The sequence below is a fragment of the Phaseolus vulgaris genome, chromosome 5 (genome assembly GCF_051622355.1).
Source record: "Phaseolus vulgaris cultivar YP4 chromosome 5, ASM5162235v1, whole genome shotgun sequence".
In the NCBI taxonomy this organism is placed as follows: Eukaryota; Viridiplantae; Streptophyta; class Magnoliopsida; order Fabales; family Fabaceae; genus Phaseolus; species Phaseolus vulgaris.
The window spans coordinates 25081734-25102110 of NC_143502.1; the positions used below are offsets into that span (position 1 = coordinate 25081734).

The window sequence follows — 20377 nt, forward strand, 5'->3', positions numbered from 1 at the left end:
ATATTAAATAAATGCTTATCTATTTTCTAGTGAAGCTAAATTTTCTGACTAAAAATACAATGACTTTTCATAGATCATTTTTAACATATAAATTATTCAACTCAAAATGAATTAAATAAATTCGCCGGATTCAACTCAATTTTATATTTCTACTTGTATATTGTATTGCGGAAGGATTGGTACAATTGTACTTGCTTGCTGAAAACAATCATTTTAAAATTTTCATTGTGTTAAAAAATATAATAGAATTAAACCAAAAGAGAATTTCATTAACGTTCATAAAAGATATTTGATTGAAGTAAATATATGATAGTGGTGTTAGAAGCAAGGTGGGTGTGGCATGTAAATTCCAAATATAAGGTTTAAAAGAAAGGGGCTAGTTGGATAGATATAGTGGAGAAAGATAAAATGTGGATAGAAAGATATGAGTTAGAGATACATAAAATCCTTTGGAACCTTCTCATTGGTTGCTCCAAAGCACACCATCCCCACCACCAACTTCTACTCTTGTTTCTAACCACATATCCCTCTTATTCTCTTTCCCTACATATGATGTTACATTCCCTTCTTCTACTCACTTCTCTGCAAACCACTAGTTATCATTTTTTGAAGTAACTTGAGGTTTCAAACCTAGGAAGTTGGAAGTCATGGCAGCAACATTGATGGCAGCAACAAGTAGTTCTGGTACTGTTCTTAAGTCAACTCCTTTCCTTGGCCAAGGCAAGGGTGCCAATGCCAACCCTCTTAGGGATGTTGTCTCAATGGGAACCGGGAAGTACACCATGGTATTCTCCAAACACCCTTTTCTTTTTCACTCTCACAATTGTTTTTGGTTTTGGTTTGTGACTGATACATTGTTATTGTGTTTGTGTTTGTGAACAAGAAGAGCAATGAGTTGTGGTATGGACCAGACAGAGTGAAATACTTGGGACCCTTCTCAGCTCAAACCCCTTCATACTTGAAGGGTGAATTCCCAGGTGATTATGGATGGGACACTGCTGGCTTATCTGCTGACCCAGAAGCATTTGCCAAGAACAGGGCTCTTGAGGTTACATTTTTTAGTCTTAAACTCTACCATAATGCTTCTTTATTTCCTTCTTAAAACATTCTTCAAACTAATTCAGCATGCTACAAAACACTTTAACTGATTTTACTTTAAAATTGTGCAAAAGTTCTAAACTTCCATTGCTCTTTTACAACAAGAAAATGATACTCACTTACATCCAAACTTTATTCAATCTTCCCAATTCTATGATGATGGACTATCATTTGTCCTAGTGAAATCAATGATAGAGCAAATTTTACTTTGGCTATTACTAGTAAGCACATAATTTGGTTAAATTATTCCTTTGATTTCTATAATTCTCCTCATTTTAAGTTTTAATCTTTATTCAATAAAATCATAAATCTTAGTTCCTACTCATACATAAAAGTTGACCTTTCTGAAAGTAATAAACTGCTAAAGAAGTTTAAGATCATATCTACATGTCTAAGTTTCATAACTATGGTTGTAGCACTTAATAAATTTGTTTCCCAATAATAACAATTGTTTTGTGGAATAAGGTGATCCATGGGCGTTGGGCCATGCTTGGAGCACTGGGCTGCATCACCCCGGAGGTGCTAGAGAAGTGGTTGAGAGTGGACTTCAAGGAGCCCGTATGGTTCAAAGCTGGGGCCCAGATATTCTCAGAAGGTGGGCTTGACTATTTGGGGAACCCAAACCTTGTCCATGCCCAAAGCATCTTGGCAGTGCTGGGCTTCCAAGTAGTTCTGATGGGCCTTGTTGAAGGGTTCCGCATCAATGGGCTTGATGGAGTAGGAGAGGGCAACAACCTTTACCCTGGGGGCCAGTACTTTGACCCACTGGGCCTGGCTGATGACCCAGTAAATTTTGCTGAGCTAAAAGTGAAGGAGATAAAGAATGGAAGGTTGGCCATGTTCTCTATGTTTGGGTTTTTTGTTCAAGCCATTGTAACTGGCAAAGGCCCATTGGAGAACCTGTTGGACCACCTTGACAACCCTGTGGCTAACAATGCTTGGGTCTTTGCCACCAAGTTTGCCCCTGGATCTTAAATCTCCCTATTATCCACCCCTTATCATTATTCTCATTTATATGTAGATTATCATCATAAATAATAATTGTTGGATTAGTGTACTTTTTAAGGACTAAGCCTCTTTTTCCAATGAGAAAGGTGTTTTTTTTCCTAATCATAAAATGTATAAATAGATTTTCATTGTTATTTTCTTTTTTATATCTTTGAAATAGAATTTAAATTTTTAATATTAGTAAACCAGGCCTGAATATCAAATTAACCATTCTTTAGTTTATTAATATATCTTCATGTATTATAATGAAGGTGTCTTTAACAAATTATCCTGTCTTAAAGAATAAAAATATCAAATGTTTAGTGATTTTAGTGACCACTTAAAGAAAATATCAAAAATTTTTATTTATTGAATTTAATATATTGGTTTTCATTTTTAATTTCTTACATTGACTTTTTAAAGTTTTTTTTCAATCATTTCACTGGATGAAGTTTAAAGCCTTATAGATTCCTTTCATGGTTTAGTGACACTTTATTCCTGCATTCCTATCCTACATTTTTTTCTTGCACCAGCCTTGTCATTTTTATTTGAAAAGGAATAGTTGATGGCTTCCATGGCTTGTATAATTATTGTGTTGATAGAGGACGTTTGGTGGTTATAGGATTTTGCGACTGTATTACGGGAGAAGCAATCTGCAAGTAATCACCAATAACAAAAAATTTCATAACACACCAATACAAGTTCGTCCAACCAAAAAAATTACATAGAACCTCACCCAACAAAAACAACACATAAAATAAGAAAAAACAACACAAAAATCAATAATGGATTATCATTCTAGATCCAGTTTCTGTTTAGCTTATATGGATTGCTAGCCATAATATTGACTTACGGATTCATTGATCCACCAAAAAATTGGAATACATATTTCCAAAAAAGAAAAAAACACCTACGCACTTTCTCTTTATGAAAACCCGCCACGAAAACCAAATAACCACTCTGAAACCAACCTTCTACACAAAACAGTGAGAAAAATCTAAACTAAGGTATCATCGCTTGTTGTCGCACTTTCAATAGCAATTTGGATAGAAAATTGCAGAAAAGGGAGAAAGAAACGTTGTGATGGTGGTGGTACGCTGCCTTTAGGGTTTTTAAAAACTCCCGACCTAATTTAGTAATTGAACATGAATATAGGGGTGCCAGAGGAAAAATGTAGGGTACAATAAGAAACAGCCCCACTTGATCTCTCTTGGTTGTAAACATTTTTTGGCAAATTCTCGTTGCACCATATCAATTTGAAGTTCACCCAATTTGTCAGCAAAATAATGAAAACGTCCCTACAAAATGACAAAATTAACCTTAAATAAAAAGAGGCTAGTTAAAAAAATACTTTAAAAATCTTTTTTCCAGAATATATTTTTGGATATGGATTTCTGGAACACTTTTCTGAATTTTGAAAATTCTTTTCTAGAATGTATTTTTACATTGTATTCCGAATTTTCTTTTTCCAAATGTATTTTTTTATTTTGGATTTACTTTTCCAGAATAATAATTTAATTTTGGAACTATATTTTTAAAATCTGAAATAGAGGATAATTTTGAAAATGTTAAAAGGTGATATTGTGGTTAAAATTGGTATGGTGCAAGAAGAATTTGCCACATTTTTAATTAGGAGTCTTTCTTTGGCTTGACACCATCTTGTGTTTCTAAAAGAACCTATGATTATGAAAACAATAATTGAGAATACACTTTTTTTTGCTATTTAGAGTTGAAGAAAATAATTAATAGCTACGATAAATAAACCAATGAATTGTTGAAAGAAAAAGTGTTAGGGTAGTAAAAAGGTCAACAATATACAAAAGTTAAAAGAAAGCTAAAAAGAGTTAAGCAGTGATCAGATCACAATTCTCCAAATTAAATCAGTTTTAAGAGAGTTAAGCAGTGATCAGAAAAGAAATTGGCTATGATCATCAAATTTTAGTGAGTATTAGCATATCATGAATTGCAAGTGAGAAACTAAGAAGCATCAAATATTTAGATTTTGCTAATTATTGACTTAAAAGTTAAAAGTGGAAGATGAAGTTAGCATCACATCTTTACAATTCACATTTTAGCTTCTAAATACTGGTATAGATACAAACTGACACCAACCATTTAAATCTCAAATTTGTGATAATTCCCTTGCAACAAAATTATGTATTTTTATTATAGTACAAAATCTGTTGTAATTTTTTATTTATCTTCAATTTTGTATCTTTCTCCCCTACTTTTTTGTTTCCGAACTTTCCATTATCAGTTTCACAGAACAGGCAAACATACCATGTATGTTTTACGATTGAAAAAAGGTTTAATGGTTATCTAAGTTTTTTATCCTTAAAAAACTGTCATTTGATTTCTCTTTTTTTTTTATTTCAAATGAAAACTTGATCAAACCATGTGCAAATCTGTCGGTTTAAGCCTCTGATTTAACCAGAACCAAAAGAACTGCAATATTATACATATACCAAAACAGAAACAAAAACTAGACCACCCAAAACAAGCAAACAAATACCCATTGAAAGATGAATTTCCTTTAACCCCTGCTATATACTGATATTCAAGATGACATCAATACTTAATATTTATATCCTTTAGACTAAGTTTTACATTACAGAAGTAACAAAACATATACATCACCAAGCTACACTACTAATACAACTATGCAACCTAAAGTCTACAACTATACACCACTTCTCCATGTAACAAAATTGGTAGATATACATTTTTTTCCCTTCACCAATTAAGTACAGTGACATTTATCAAATATTCCCATAAGATGTACAGATGAAGCAACTTCTAAAATAAGAGTTTATGACAACAATCATTTACCCATTTGCTTAATCTTTCACCAATTATTCACCTTTGGTAAAGAGAATATTTGTAAGTTGAATGCTAGCAGCTATAGTGCTCTAGAACTCAGCTTCCCCCACCATCTCCGCCTTTTATCCATTTCTGAATTCCCTAATTTATGAAGTCTTGCTTTTGTTTCTTTTAACCTAACCTTGTATTCTTTTTTCCACCCCTCAAACCTATGTTTGAGTTTCCGAAGTTCTTCAATGGAATTCATGTTAGTAGATTGACCTGTTCTAACATCAACCAGATTTCTGGCATCAAAATCAAAGGTCTGTCTGCGTTGATCAAATTCCTTCATCAGGTGGCTCACTGAAGCCAAAGCACCATTAGCATCTCTCCCTAGTCCAGCTTCAGAAATACTAGTAGAATACTTCAAAGGTGTGCTTGCACTAGGTGTTCGAGATCCCATGGAAGCATCTTCCGAATCATAGGTGAAAGGTGATGAAACATCACGTCTTGCATGTTGATTGTTGGCATTCTCAGAAGCAAGGCTCTTTCTAGCAGCAGCAAGACTCATCTGCATTGAAATTGCAACCAGAAAGATCAATATAATTTTAAGCTATATTTGAGACCATTTATAGATGAGACTTTTCAACAAATGAGGTTGCAACAAACTCATAATAAATTAGTAAATCACCAATTTAAAAATAACTTTCTAGGTATGAGTCTTATTAGTAATAAGCAAATTAGCACATTGTAAGAGTTTCTGCTAATTTCTCTTTCAAATGACACAGGCAACTAAAGTGCAGTTGTTTGGTTATACTAATACTAGACATTTTTTTCAAGGAGGCCAAAGCAAAATGAGTTAGTCAACCAACTTTGTCTATTACAATAATATTCACGAGTATATTACAAAAGTTAAGGACAGCTGAAAACATACTTGCAAAGATGACATTTGTCTTTGCCACATCTCCTCCATTGATTTCATCCTTTTCTCGTACTCCATCCATCTACTCTCAAACTGTTTTAGCTGATCCTTCAATTCAGCATTTTCCCCTTCCTTTTGCGCTATGGTAACTTCAGCCTTCACAACCCGCCTTTGGAGTTCAGCTAAAGCTGAAGGTAGATTCTGGACCCGCTCACTTGGCACATCCTGCTAAACCGAAAAATATGAGACATTTATGGGATTGTTGAGTGGCTATGATCATGATACTTCGATTTGTGTCACGTATCACATGAAATATCTAATCTATAAAGCTGCAATACTTTTATGAAGACAATAATTTATAATTTTTTATTTTGACTGTCTGATAAATGTGATTTTAATTTGGATTTGTAAAAGAGCAATTATATATCTATTATATTTTAAGAATTCTTATACATTTTTAAATATGTATATGTCACGTATTGTATCTTATTATTTTTAAAATAAGCATATTGTCGTAGTGGATATGCATCGTATCCAATACGATCTTATACATGTGTCGTATCCGTGCATCATAGCTGAGTAGTTAGGAAGTTTACATAATCATGAAGCTCAACGCTCTACATCCATGACAAATCTGATTTGCAAAAGGAAAATAAGTTTTGAATGCTTGTGATGAAGGCAATAATACAATAGTTCAAGGTAGGTATGGAACGTCTTGAACTGAAAATTATACAACTTCAGATTTGAAACTCCGAATTGATGCAATTTTTAGTTGGATAGAAGAAATAAACGCCAAAAAGTACCATTGCATGAATAAAACAATAGAAAAAGAACCAAATCAACTAGTTGTCCAAAAAAATTGAGAAAATAAGCACTGTAAAGTACCTTTTCTTCGGGCATATTCACACGTGACCTTCGCCTAGATCTTGCATTTTCATGACTTTTCTTTGAGTAATTCAAGTCACCAGAATTCCTCCGAACCAGCCATCCACGAATTACTGAAGGGAAATGAATAGTGTAAGCAAAACCATATGCAATGCTTCTGGTATGGGCAAACATAACAATAGAAACACACAAACCAGATTGTAGTGTTGTGGCTGCCAGCATTTCCTTGATATTTTCAGAAGAAATAGTCATAGAAGACTTCACCAAAACACCATATGCCCTTCTTCCAATTTCTCCCCGAACAACTACAATATAACCAAATTGCAATTAAGTTACAGATAAAAACTATAACCAAGGCTAATCAAACACTTGCAATAATTTTGACTATTAGAGCCATTGGAATAAGGGCTTAAAGTTCTTAATTCATATTGATAAGGTTATTTTTCAAAAGTAGAAGTAAAATATTGCAAGCTAGAATAAAATGAGAACGTTCAATTCAAACAAAAGTATTATCAAGAGCCAGACATTACATGATTGTAAAGTAGTCACTCCCTTCTTAATCTCATGGTAATGACAGCGAGCTTGATAACCACGAAAGCTTTTTTGAATAACAAGTAGTCCCTCCAAAAGATATTTTCTCCTGTCTTCCAGTGCCCCAATCTGTAGACTCAACCAGAACAGGAAAAATTAAATCAGACAAACCATTACACAAATTAATATAAAACAAGGTAGATTTCCTATAAATATGAGAGGTTGAGAGAGTAGGATATCTTATCATTTGTGAGAAAAAGAAATCAAACTGGAACTAGAAAAGGATAGGGAAAATCTCTCTTGAATAGCTAAATATTAGCAAAAGTTCAAGGATTTGTACCTCTCCCAATACCTAATTTTTGCACAAAAGACAAGATATCACTCTCTCCACCTCTCTTACTTCTTTCTAAGAAATCTGCGATTAATTCTTCTCTATCTCCGATGAACAAACTAACACATCAACACCTTACTTTCTCATTAACTAAAAATTATCCAATCTATTAATATAACAAAAAGATATATAGAAATGAACTTGAATATGGAAGGGTAATGGAAAATGGATCCAATTGCCACCCTAAGCGTGATCCATCTCCCAATACTATGGCTCTTTATCTGTTGAAACAAATAAAATACTGACATAAATGCTAAAGTGAAAACATTAAATTACAGACATATACCTGCCCAGTTCGAATGTACAGTTTGGTGAAGCCAACTTGGTACATTTCAGGAGGGATATTAAACTGTTGCAAAACCGCAACCGAAATGCTCAATGGGTCCTGAGATGTGTTTGCCTCAAAAAGCAGAAACCCATACCTAACATATGTACGAAAACAAATCAACCCATTTATTTAATATAAAAAAAGGAATAAATAAATAGGAGTTTCATCACTACCTTCTAGAAAATTCTTGATGTGTCATTCGAGTAGGATATCCAGCCCTCGAAATCCTAACAACCTCCAAAACTCCACAACACTTGAGCTGTTGTAGTACTAGATCTTGATCATATATGCCAGGAAGTTGCTTAGTATTTGGCTTTATACATCGAATAAAGTGAGGTGTGGTGTTCTCCAGCTGATGCATCAACTTGAATAATTGACCCTAAAAGAAAAAAAGACTTGTTAGGCTTACTTTTTCTCAAATTATTGTGTTTCACTTGTTTATCAGCATACACCTAAAATCCAGGTACAGTTACCACATCATATAACTTTTAGGGGACTAGTAGAATCGAGATACAAGTAGTGTATCGGAGAGCTGATATTATAAATCGTAAATCATTTCGTATCGTGAATCATAAGATTCATAAACATTAAAAAATTTAATATATACTTAAATATATAAGATATACATACAAGATACAATAAATTATATATATGTCTATATATGTGTGTATATATATATATACCACACAATTTCACCAAAACAACCTCTATGGTGCATACATGTTATTAAACAAATTATGTTTATCTTTTTTTATTTACTCATTTTTTAAAATCTACACTGATTCACACAATACGGAATCGTTTCGTTTCGGGATTCAGCGATTCTTTATGCGAATCGCATGATACAGCTAAGATTCAGGGACGAAAAAGATTCTTCACACGATTCGTATCGTGGGAGGGTGAAACCGTATCATTTCGTACGATACGTATCGTGAATCGTAAGATACTAACTACTATGGACTACATCACCACATATCAACAACATTGAAATCATTTATTTCCAAGTATTAAAGATGGTTAACAAGTTCAAGTAATGCTACACGAATACCTTGAACTTTGTGCCAACACTCTGCTTTTGTGAGTCCAGAGCACCTCCATGCAAGGAATTCGATTGCTTCTGAGTCTGATTAAACATCTTGGAGAACAACTGAAGCAGTTCACAACTACATGATGACAGTAGTTGAATGGAATCAGATGGTAGTGGATCTCTATTCTTTTCTAGGAAGCCACTTGTATCATACAAAACCTAATAGAGGACCACATATTAGAATAGTCAGAAATAGAAATACAAAATTGACTCCCATGGTATGCATTCTGCATATATGACAGCCTAGGAAAAACAAAAATCATAAAGCAGGAATTGATCATAACAGGCTACGACAAAAACCTTTGGTTAAAACATTTTTCGTCTGAAAGTACAACTGTGTTTAATATCAGAATGAAAATTGTGTCATAAAATTTCTCACGTCAAAGATAAAGCAACCCAACATTCAGTTTTGATATTGAATTGCAAGCAATAGAAGAAACTAAATAAGCATAGTTTTCTGGGAGGTGTTTGAAAGAGAGAAATATACTATTATATTTAAAAATAACTATAATCACATTAGAAAACTTAGATTTTACAAAACACAGGCTATAAATGATTATATTAGTTCAAACAGACAAATTACAAAGATATTAATTATCAGTAATGCTACTCTTACAGTATAACATCAAATGTACTAGGTTTATGGTTCATACTACAATACTCCAGGATCACTATTTTGAAAATTAACACAACGCGTAAACCAGTAAATTTAAGGATAATTCAACTTTAAAAACTTCAGCCAAATATTTTGAAGTAATTAAATTTATCAATTTGACTTTAAAAATCACAAGCAATAGATTTTAGAGGAGTTAACTTTCAAAGATCAATATGAACTGATACTAACCTCCCCAGCATAATGACAGACACCAAAAGCCCTGCCTCTTTCCCCTTTAAAGCAAGGATTAGCGTGCAGGTGCTGCTTAAGTTTGTTGGCTAGTGTTAGATCAGTGGCCCTGGGGAAATTTGATTCCTCGTCCAACAAAGAGAACAGCCCAAGAGGCTTCTGCACATTATACACCAGAGTAAATAATGAAAAAATTAGCCACATAGAATACTGTGAACTCCAACACTAGGACTTGAGCATAATATGATTTTTAAAATAATCTGCAGTGTAAAAAATAGTACTGCCTAGGAAAAGAATAGCTATAAAATTTCAGAAATCTTAAATCATATAAATACCTTTTCAAAAAGATCCAAACACACTTGGTTGTCCTCAAAATCTACTTTGGTCCAATCAATGCCATCTAATTCATAGTCCTGAAACATGTAAATTGCAATGTTGCTATGAAGCATACAAAGACTATTACACACAGCATATGATGCAACACCAGCCTTTTTGTTGTATTATAGTTTTTTCTTCCATCGTGTGACAGGCAATTTACTGAAGTAAACAACACAGTGATTCAGATTGGTAAGTCACGAACTCAGGATTAAGCTGAGCTATCGTACATCAAAAGTTTCTTGTTGAGAGAAATTTTAGTATGACACGACATTTTACAAGTCATGTACTATACAGACCAAAACTTCGGTAAAGTCTTCACCAAATCCCTCCCTCATTCTCGAAAGATAACAGAAGTGATAACACCTTTTACATACACACAAACTATATTTCTGGATTATATCACACTATTGCTTTTGAATAAAAGATACAACCATACCAGGCATGAAAGCAACCAGGAATCTTAAACATGGAAATAAAATACGTACACTTATATATTACACAATGACAATTTTTTTACCAAAGTAAAGTTTAACATAGATTCTGACCTCCTGCTCAAGTTTAAACAGATGCCGATTGAAATGTTGTTGAAGCCTCTCATTGGCATAGTTTATACAAAATTGTTCAAAGCTGTTATTCTGCAAAGAAAATTGATAAACAATTGAAAAAAATAGAAAATAATACATGAAACATGAATAAACACGTTAATAGAAACTGCATACCTGGAATGACTCAAATCCATAAATATCAAGGATACTTATGGATCTCCCAGTACATCGTTTACCCACTTGAAGTGACTTATTAACTTGTTCTACAAGCCAGTCAAACAAGCTTGCATAGATAAATTTTGCTATTGCATCTCTTGCATCAATTGCCTGAATATAGAATAAAAAAATTGGATATAATATAATAGTATAATACAATTAGGAAACAGAAAAATTGATCAATTGAATTGTTCAAGTAATACACAGACCTGCCGCAAGGTCAATGTCTTGGTAATAGTATCCTTGCCAGCTTGGATTTTATGGGTAGATAACGCAGCCATTAGCTCCTGGGATCTGCAACCCATGAGCACAGCAGCATTTGTTACAGCTGCCAAGAGAAAAGAGAAACAAAAGTCATTATTAGTAACTGAAGTTTTACATATATCCTTTATGTTACTATGTTAGTCATAGACAATATGAATCAAGGGAGGAGGATAGTTCATCATTTTATAGACTTTTAGACCATATTCCTGACCACATGGAACACCCTAACCATTACCTTCATCATTCACCACCTCAATGTGATTTTCATTATCAGTGTCCTGGAATGTTATATTTCCCAACCATAGTATCGCAGCCAGCATCTTAAAAGCTAGCTCTTGATCCTCTTTGCACATTCGAATAACATCCAATGCTTTCTGAGGAAAAAACACATTCAAAAGGAGGAAAAATGACATGAGATCTTAGGAGGCTGTACATAACATTAAAGAAGCTAATGTTCAAAACTGAGTTGTAAAATAATATACCATCAATTTATTAAACTTTTTAGCATCATCAACACCATCAATTGTTGTGAAGTCACTTTGGTTAAGATATTTATATTCGCTAGCCGCCCTAAGATTCAGTCTTTCTGCACAGGAAAAGAGAATAATTCCATACGGTTTATCAAAATGAGAAGGCAACTTATCACGTCACACACAGAAATTGGTGTCCATGAATTTCAATATAAAATGAACAATCCATTTAAAACTTGTAAATAAGTTTATAGGGCAGAGGCCATCTTTGCAGATGATAATAGGGGATAATAGCAGTGAACGGTCATTTAAATGGATTATCTCAAAGGTGCACAGAAGTATACAAATTAATAGATATATCACATGGAAAATGCACCTTTTAGATCGGATGAAGATCCCGCACAAAGTTGATAAAATATGTGATATGACCTCTCGCCCAAGGCAAGTTGAACAACTCTTGACTGGCCACAAGAGAAAAGATGGTTTCAGAAATGAAGAATAATAATATTTCAGATCCACACTCTTGTTCAAATAGGGCATTACAAGTTACCTTTTCTAACAGAACTGTTCAAGTTAGCATATAGGAATTGACATATGAGAAACACCAAAACCACCCAAATGAGTCAGGTCAGTAAATTCAAAAAAGAAGAAAAGAAAAGAGCTAATTTTATGTAACATTTAACTGGAGTAATCTTACATGTTTGAACTTTTGCCCCACAAATTTTCCCCATTGCACTGAAATGAATTTCAATCAACTTCCCCTGCACCAAATTATAAACATATATCAACTAAACTGCTCAGCCAGTAGATAACATCCACAAATTTGCAAATCTCCAAAAAGAAAACTTATAGAACAAGAACAGTGGAGTAAGTTCCTTCCACTACAATGAAAAGAAATGCAAACTCACAAATCTGCTAGAGTTATCATTCCTAGATGTTTTTGCATTCCCAAAAGCTTCTAGAATATAATTTGTCTGAAGGATTTCATTTTCTATTCCTGAACAGCCACCACCAATAGCAGCTAAGTATTGCATAGCAACTTTGGCGGTCTCTGTTTTCCCAGCTCCACTTTCACCACTGTAAACAAATTTATGACAGCAATTAACAAGTATACCAGTGGTTATACCATCTTATTACTACAAATTTTAATGATATTAAGTTCAGAAACATATATTAAGAGGCGTGCAAGAAATAGACTGCTTAATGTGCTGAGTGCTAACCTTATGATAATAGACTGATTTGCTTCATCTGCAATGTACAATGTGCAAACAGAAACTTCAAATCAGACAACTACATTATACAGGTTTCAAGAAGGGGACTAAAAATAGTAATTTCATCCACCTCTCATCATCTCATTATAAGCTGCATCTGCCAAAGCATAAACATGAGGACTATCCGTAAGTTTCTGCCTATAAGCTGAGACATAATCAATTCCATAAACTTGGACATTTTTGAAAGGATTGAGTGCAATTAAAATTGGCCCTGCTTTACTCTGCATACAAGGAGTACAAACAGCATATGAGAATAGATAGATAATCAACTGGGTAGGAAAAACAAGCCAAAGCTGCAGACCTACATAAATCATATCCTGAGTATATCTATACTGAAGATTGTGAAGAACTGAAGGCTCATTTAAATAACTGAGCTGTATAAGATCTTCAATACCCTCTAAAATATCAGGATTAGCTGGTAGGAGGTCTGACCTGGCCACTTGCATAACCTGCAGTAACAACCCAATGGCCCAAATCACATGTTACTTTGCATATTCGATAATGAATACTACTTTTGAAAGACAAAAAAAGGCTCAGAAATTCACATTTCCATTTGAGAGAGAAACAGATGCTTCCTCTCCAGAAGTTGACTGTATCATTCCCAGCTCCCACTTCCCCTTTGGTTGCCTACACCAAACATGAAGTTTCTGTGGAAAAAACCAAAAAACAGAAAATAAATTTAACAGACAAGACATGCCATAAACATGCTGATATACAAATAGATAAAAGCCGCAAACGAACATTCTCCTCAAGTAAAAAGTTAAAACGAACTTTCATATTTTCCACGAGTAGGGAGGCTTAGGAAACACAATAAACAGAAAGAAAATTGAGCTGAAAGTACGCTATGCATGCCACAAACAATTTACCTATGCATAAGTGTTGCCGATATGAAACATCAAACAAATAAAATCTGTGAATCTAAACATCAGCCAATTTTTAATTAAAATTTTAAATTAGCCAAACAGATATCTAATCTAATTGACATGAGTGGAGTCTATTTCTATTTGCAATTCGGAAAAGATTGTGCAGTAGTGTTACAATTACAAATTACAGTTTTTTTAAACGCCAACTTCCACATTTCATTCAAGCTCATTATTTTTATCCAAACACCAAAAACTTACCATTCTCTGACTAAAAAACGTAACACACAAAAAGGCAGACAACTGAAAACAAGCTCAGGATTTCAAAACACTGAGAATTGCTTTTAAAACTCCAATCCATTAATCAACCAGTTCTTAATTATCACTATTAATGATCATAGACATTTTCAAGTCCCCAATTACCTTTTTTATGAAATAAGCAACGTTATCATCCTCCAACTCTTCAGACTGAGGAGGAGCTTCACAATCAGTAGAAGAATCATTTGCAGTTGGAACCGGACACGGTGATATTTGTTCACCCACTTTCTCTTCTGATATGACTTCATAAGGGGATTCCACATGCAACTTGACCTTCTTGGACCCAAAACTACCCTTCCTTCGGTGTCCCATCGCATCATTTTCGCCATTAACCTTGAAGCTATTAGGCAACGACCTCCTCGCCGGCGGCATCCGCGCCCTCGACTGCGGCCGTGACGGCAATGCCGGCGGCAAGTCCTTCGGCCTCTCTTCCTCGTCTCTCTTGCGAAGTGACTCAAGCATCTCCTCCAGCGAACTCCTCGTTAGAGCAGACATCGAAGCTGATAACATCATCTTGAAAACCTCAATCAACAAAATTCACCCAAATTTCACAACGTTTCCCTCAAATTCAGAAACTCTCATACCCAACCCAACTCGAGATTTTTCAATCTTCAACACCCCATCTGCTGATTCCACCAACCCATTTCAGAATTGACGCGGAAAATGACAATAAAAATGAAAAAAAAAATGTATTTTTTCTCCGGAGGTTGTTCAAAATGATAAGGTCGAAAAGGGTGAGAAGAAGAACGAAAAGGGTCGTTGGAGCAATCAATAAAACCTTCGAAAACGAACTCCAGAGGTGCATTTGCCAAATCGAGGAACGATGAAGGTTTCCATGGCTGAAAGCGAAAGTTCCGAGGTTTGAATGAGGAGGTTGAGGTTGTTGCGAACGAGAAACAAAAACAAACCTCCTCAGAGTCTCAAAGACAGAGCGAAAGAGAGAGAAACCAAAAAAAAGATAGGAGAGAGATAAAAAAAAGGGCAGAAACACCGAACACGAACAATTTGGGAAAATTCGCTATTGCGAGTGTTGCTCTGCTCTGTTCTTTGCAAAACGGAATGAAACGTTTATCGTTGCAAATCGTGTTCCTGAAAACAGAACAGGAACTTTTAAGTTTGTCCTTGTTGTCGCTGTAGGAGGTGATGATGCCTTTTATTTCCTTTCTGCCCAGAAATTCAAATTTTCCGATGAGTTGGCGACGCAACTAACTACTCTTCCAATATTCTTAATTCCTTCCTTCGGCAAACCGTTTGCATCTTACAGGCCAAAAAATATTATAGTATTATTATTTATTTGAACTTACGAAAGAAAATTAAATGGAAGAATAGTATAATAAATGAATAAACTAAATATAATAATTTGAATATTAAAATAAGTTGTGGATTTGAAATGATTTTGATGCGTTATTTTTCAAAATGGTTATGGATGTGAGTGCGGGAACGTGGGAAGACTCTGACACTTAGCTTCAAAAACTATATTACTTAAATGGGCTCCACTTTTAATCCAATTACCATGCTACAACCCTCCACTTTTGAAACTAATTAATTCATCAAAACATTTCCTAATTAATATTACTAAATTATATTTATATTTGGAAACTCCAACCTATCAACAATTATACTTTCCTTAACAAATTTATTATTTTTATATTGACTGTTTTGAAAGCATTTGTATGCATATAATAGTAATTCACTTTAAGAAAATAACTTATACCATATTTTTTTAATATAAAATGTGCATTTTATTTTTGTAGGGTTAAGTATGTTTTTTATTAATGTATTATTACGTCAAATTGATTTTTCTTCTAGTTTAAACTTTTGATTTTTTTATATTTATAATAAAAAACTATTAAAATAATTTTTTATTAATATTTTTTTATATAACAAATGAATTTTATAATGTGAATTGTATTATAGTATTATAAAACATCTGAATTATCATGAAATATTTTAATATTATAATTCACATCATCTAAGAATACTGATAATTATCCATTCTAATATTTTCATTACCAATACTTAGAAGGTATAAAGTTTAGATAAAAAGCAAAACTAATTTTACATGGACGAAGAACACATTTAAAATTTTTTCTATTTGTATGTTAATTACTCCTTACTCTACCTCCAATTTTAAGACAAAGGGGATAATTACTAGTTTGTCAAGAGAAAATAATTCTTAAACAATTATAATAATTTGTATGAAAAAATTAAAAGTAAAATTCAAAATTTATCTTTTTTCTCTATTTTTATTTGATTTAAATTTCAAATCCTTGTCTTCTTCTTCACTTTGAATTGCTTATTCTGATTCACACCATAATGAATTTCTGATTTCACTTTGAAGCTAGGGAAACCCAAAATATATCATTAATGTGGGATGCCCCTTGCCACAAGTGGATGGCAAATTGCATGGCTAAAAGGAAACTGGAAATTAAATTGCATGCTCAATAAAGATAAGTGATTAAGATTTAAATAATGGGAGTTAAGAAAATTTATTGAGTTTAAACTATTGAGATAAAGAGGTTCACTATTAATTTTTTTACAGCAGTGGGCATATAATAAAATGTTAACTTCTTTATGTCGAAAATTAAAACTTCAACCTATTCCCTTTTTTATTATTACCTTAGGTATTGACTAATATTTCATTTTCCTACTATCCAGAAAATATTAAATGTATTTAATAAAACATTTAAAGTCTTGAAAATATAAATGTATTTAATACCTACCATACGAAAAATTTAATAAGAGCATTTATGATTATTCTTCTATATCTACTACTATACATATATATAGCCTAGTTTCATGCTGCATTTAATTTATTCTATGAAGTGAAATTTGTGTAATAAAAAATCAACTAAATAAACTATTTATCAAAACATGTCATAAAACTAAACAATGTGAGTAAGAGCTTAGTCTAACATATAGCTATAAGTTGACATGATACTTTCACATTTATGGTTTATTAATTTAATTATAATTAAAGGTAACACATGCTTAACTTTAGAACTTTTTAAGATTATCATAAATTTTTGTGATGGTGTATGTTATACGAAAATTGTGTATAAAAAAATTTAGGGGAGGGTATGATGATATTTATGTGTTTAAGGTTTCTTAAATAAAGTCTAAAGTTTAGTAATAGGCTAGTTAAATTCGGTCCAATAAAACAAAAAGTGTTATTTTAAAATTAGTTTAATAGCTTTTCTTATTTATTATTATTTTTTAGTTTCATTCTATTATTTTTTTATTATTTTAAACCTTTTTAGCTTGGTTTCACTATTTTAAAAAATAAACTAATATAATCTCATTCATTATATTAATAATAACAACGTCACAACAATGAAAATTTAAGTAAAATGACATGTTATTAATTAAAATTTATTTATTCACAAAAATAACAACATAGCACAAGGGACGAAATTATGTTGTCATTATAAATTTGACAAATTTACAATGACTCAGTTTAAAAAAATAAAATTATAAACATTTAAAATAGTTTAACAAAATTGAAAAAAAAAAGATGATGATAAAAAATTGGTTTTCTTTATCCAGCTAATACAATCACTTCAATTTTAAATTTAACTTTATTTGTCAGTAGTTTATTGTATCGTAAATAAAAGAGTGAGGATATTACTTAGAAAATTATTAAATAAAAACTAATTTTAAAATAAAAAACAATTAATTAAATTAATTAAGTTAAAAATAAAAACTATTTTATATATTAATAATTTTTTAAAGTTTATAATATGGTGTCTACTTTAATTAATATAATAATTAAATATTTTGTGTAAAACTAATTTTTATTTAATAAATTTTTAGTGGATAAACTAGTTAGAAGTTGGTTGGATAAAAAATTTGAGATGTCTAATAAATAACAAGAACTAAACAATAATCTTACATTTATGTGTGTTAAAATTAACTAAGATAAAAAAAAAAAGTATATCAATTATTTAAACTTTTTATGCCACCTAAATTTAGATGGTTTTCTACAACCAAACATAAAATAATCTAAAATAACCACTAAAAAAATTATTAAATAAAAATTAATTTAAAAAAATATTTAATTATTATATTAATTAAATTAAATATTATTTTATGATTTTTATTATTAATAAATAATTTTTGAAATATATAAAAAGTTTAGTATCTAAGATAATTTATTAATAATAAAAATTACTTTAAATACTAATAATTTGTTTAATCTTTTAAATAATATCTAATTTAATAATTAATAACTTTATAAAAAAATAATTTTTTTTAATTATTTTCTTATAGTAAACCGTAAAAAAAAAAAAACTTCAACACACAATTGACATGAAAAATCATCTCCTCTTAATATTACATTGACCATAAAATGTTATTAATAATATTGAAGACAAGCACGTTGAGCCAAAACATTACTTGTATTCCATTATCACTTTGTTACCTGAAAATCACGTCAATAAAGGTGCTTTTTAGCCAAAGACAAGGCAACAACCTTATGGGGAGGGGATATATTTGTGGCCCTGCATGCCTGCATCATAATAATTGAACAAAAATAATATTATCCCCACATCTTATTAATATAACTTATGGATAGGGAAATATAACTAAGAGATGTTATATTAACATTGATTAAAATTTATTAATATCCTCTGCTTACCACATGATAAAAAAAAACTCTTCTATATAATTTATTGGGATCATATATTAAGATTAGCTAAGGAGTTCTAACTTTTTTTAAGATCCATTTCACATTAAACTGTAAAATTCAGATACTAACTCGTACATTTCCACTGATTGTTCTTGCATCCACTTTCTTTTCTTGCGGATTGTATATTCTAACTTCTGCCTGACATCCCCAAACATGCAGGTGTCTCAAACTGGGTTTCCTTCCTGTCCACAATTCAAAAGGTGTCTTTTGAACTGCCTTAATAGGAACCCTGTTCAATAGATACATGGCAGTTTTTAAAGCATACATCCACAATGAAATAGGTACAGTTGACTTACTTAACATGCTCTACTTAACATGCTCCTAACCATATCCATTAAGGTTCGATTACGCCTTTCTGAAACACCATTTTGTTGTGGTGTACCTGACATTGTGTATTGAGCACAAATACCACGTCTCTCAAGGAACTTAGCAAACGGATCAGGATGTTGTCCACTTTCATCATACTTTCCATAATATTCACCACCTCTATCTGACCTGACAATTTTCACCTTTCATTCTAATTGCCTTTCCACTTCATTTATATAAACTTCCAAGGCATTCACTGCTTGCGATTTTTCATGCAGTAAATAGACATAACCATAACGTGAAAAATCATCAATAAAGGTGATAAAATACCTTTCTTTATTGAAAGAACTTGCATCAAAAGGTCCACATATATCAGTGTGTATAATTTCAAGAAGTTGAGTACTTCTTGTGGCTCCCTTCTTTGTGTGTTTTGTTTGTTTGCCTTTAATACAATCCACACATACATTCAGATTAGTAAAATCCAAACTTGGAAGTATTTCATTCTTTACCAATCTTTCCATCCTTTCTTTGGAAATATGTCCCAAACGTTTGTGCCACAAGAAAGCAGAACATTCATTCACTAAACTACGTTTAGTGCCAACATTATGATGCGAGTTCATAAGAGTTTCAGCATATAGATTATCGAGATTCAATCTATATAATCCATCATAAAGAGTACCAGATCCAATCAAATAGGTACGTTGATATAAACTGAAACATCCATTCCCAAATTTAAAAGAGTATCCGGCAACATCAAGTTTAGACAATGAAACTAAATTCCTAGATATACTAGGTACATAAAAAGTATCCATCAAGTCTAAATAAAATCCAGTGTCGAGGATTAAATGATAAGTCCCGACTACTTCCATTGGAACCTTCTCTCTATTCCCCATGAAGACAAAGTTTTCATTTGGCTTTATGGTTCGGGTTGAAAGGAATCCTTGCATCATGTTAGAAACATGAGTTGTCCATCCATAATCAATCCACCAAGAGTTATGTGGAACTTCAGTTAAATTTGATTCGAAACATACATAATAAGTATTCATGGTGGTTGATGTACTCATTAATGTCTCAACAAGAGACTTATCATCTTTTTGGGAGCGCTCTTCCACAAATTTCATAAATTCTTTTGCATTCTCGGTTTTGGGAAGAGCATACTTAATATTGTTTGTTATGCTTATTCACATAAA

At 32.2% G+C, this 20377-nt stretch overlaps 2 protein-coding genes across 4 annotated transcripts; one reads left to right on the plus strand and one right to left on the minus strand.

Annotated features, from left to right (window-relative positions):
- Nucleotides 1-434: 434 nt before the first annotated feature.
- Nucleotides 435-2163, plus strand: LOC137835366 (chlorophyll a-b binding protein 13, chloroplastic). 2 transcript variants are annotated; one of them, XM_068643842.1, is made up of 3 exons: nt 435-785; nt 887-1048; nt 1564-2163. In XM_068643842.1, the coding sequence occupies exons 1-3, from the start codon at nt 648-650 to the stop codon at nt 2071-2073; spliced, it is 810 nt and encodes a 269-aa protein (XP_068499943.1). In that variant the 5' UTR covers nt 435-647; the 3' UTR covers nt 2074-2163. The 2 variants fall into 2 exon arrangements, with proteins under 2 accessions (XP_068499943.1, XP_068499942.1); XM_068643841.1 differs by having other exon boundaries at nt 551-785; nt 884-1048.
- A 2485-nt stretch (nt 2164-4648) lies between these two features.
- LOC137835365 (myosin-2) lies at nt 4649-15443 on the minus strand. Of its 2 annotated transcripts, none has more exons than XM_068643840.2 (24): nt 14300-15443; nt 13562-13663; nt 13322-13465; nt 13087-13237; nt 12966-12993; nt 12654-12822; nt 12443-12506; nt 12296-12309; nt 12122-12206; nt 11758-11861; nt 11511-11649; nt 11221-11339; nt 10970-11122; nt 10796-10885; nt 10208-10285; nt 9873-10031; nt 8990-9187; nt 8115-8320; nt 7900-8035; nt 7222-7351; nt 6886-6996; nt 6692-6804; nt 5819-6031; nt 4649-5455 (listed from the first exon to the last, which is right to left on the minus strand). In XM_068643840.2, the coding sequence occupies exons 1-24, from the start codon at nt 14705-14707 to the stop codon at nt 4985-4987; spliced, it is 3585 nt and encodes a 1194-aa protein (XP_068499941.2). In that variant the 5' UTR covers nt 14708-15443; the 3' UTR covers nt 4649-4984. The 2 variants fall into 2 exon arrangements, with proteins under 2 accessions (XP_068499941.2, XP_068499940.2); XM_068643839.2 differs by having other exon boundaries at nt 5819-6034.
- Between the last annotated feature and the right edge of the window lie 4934 nt (nt 15444-20377).

Coding starts and splice junctions, on each gene's coding strand:
- LOC137835366 (XM_068643841.1), top strand. CDS start 648: ATGGCAGCAACATTGATGGCAGCAACAAGTAGTTCTGGTACTGTTCTT. Junction 786..883: donor GAACCGGGAAGTACACCATG/GTATTCTCCAAA, acceptor TTTGTGAACAAG/AAGAGCAATGAGTTGTGGTA. Junction 1,049..1,563: donor CCAAGAACAGGGCTCTTGAG/GTTACATTTTTT, acceptor TTGTGGAATAAG/GTGATCCATGGGCGTTGGGC.
- LOC137835365 (XM_068643839.2), bottom strand. CDS start 14,707: ATGATGTTATCAGCTTCGATGTCTGCTCTAACGAGGAGTTCGCTGGAG. Junction 10,286..10,795: donor TGTTTAAACTTGAGCAGGAG/GTCAGAATCTAT, acceptor TACATGTTTCAG/GACTATGAATTAGATGGCAT. Junction 8,321..8,989: donor GTGTTGGCACAAAGTTCAAG/GTATTCGTGTAG, acceptor TTTTTCTTTTAG/GGTCAATTATTCAAGTTGAT.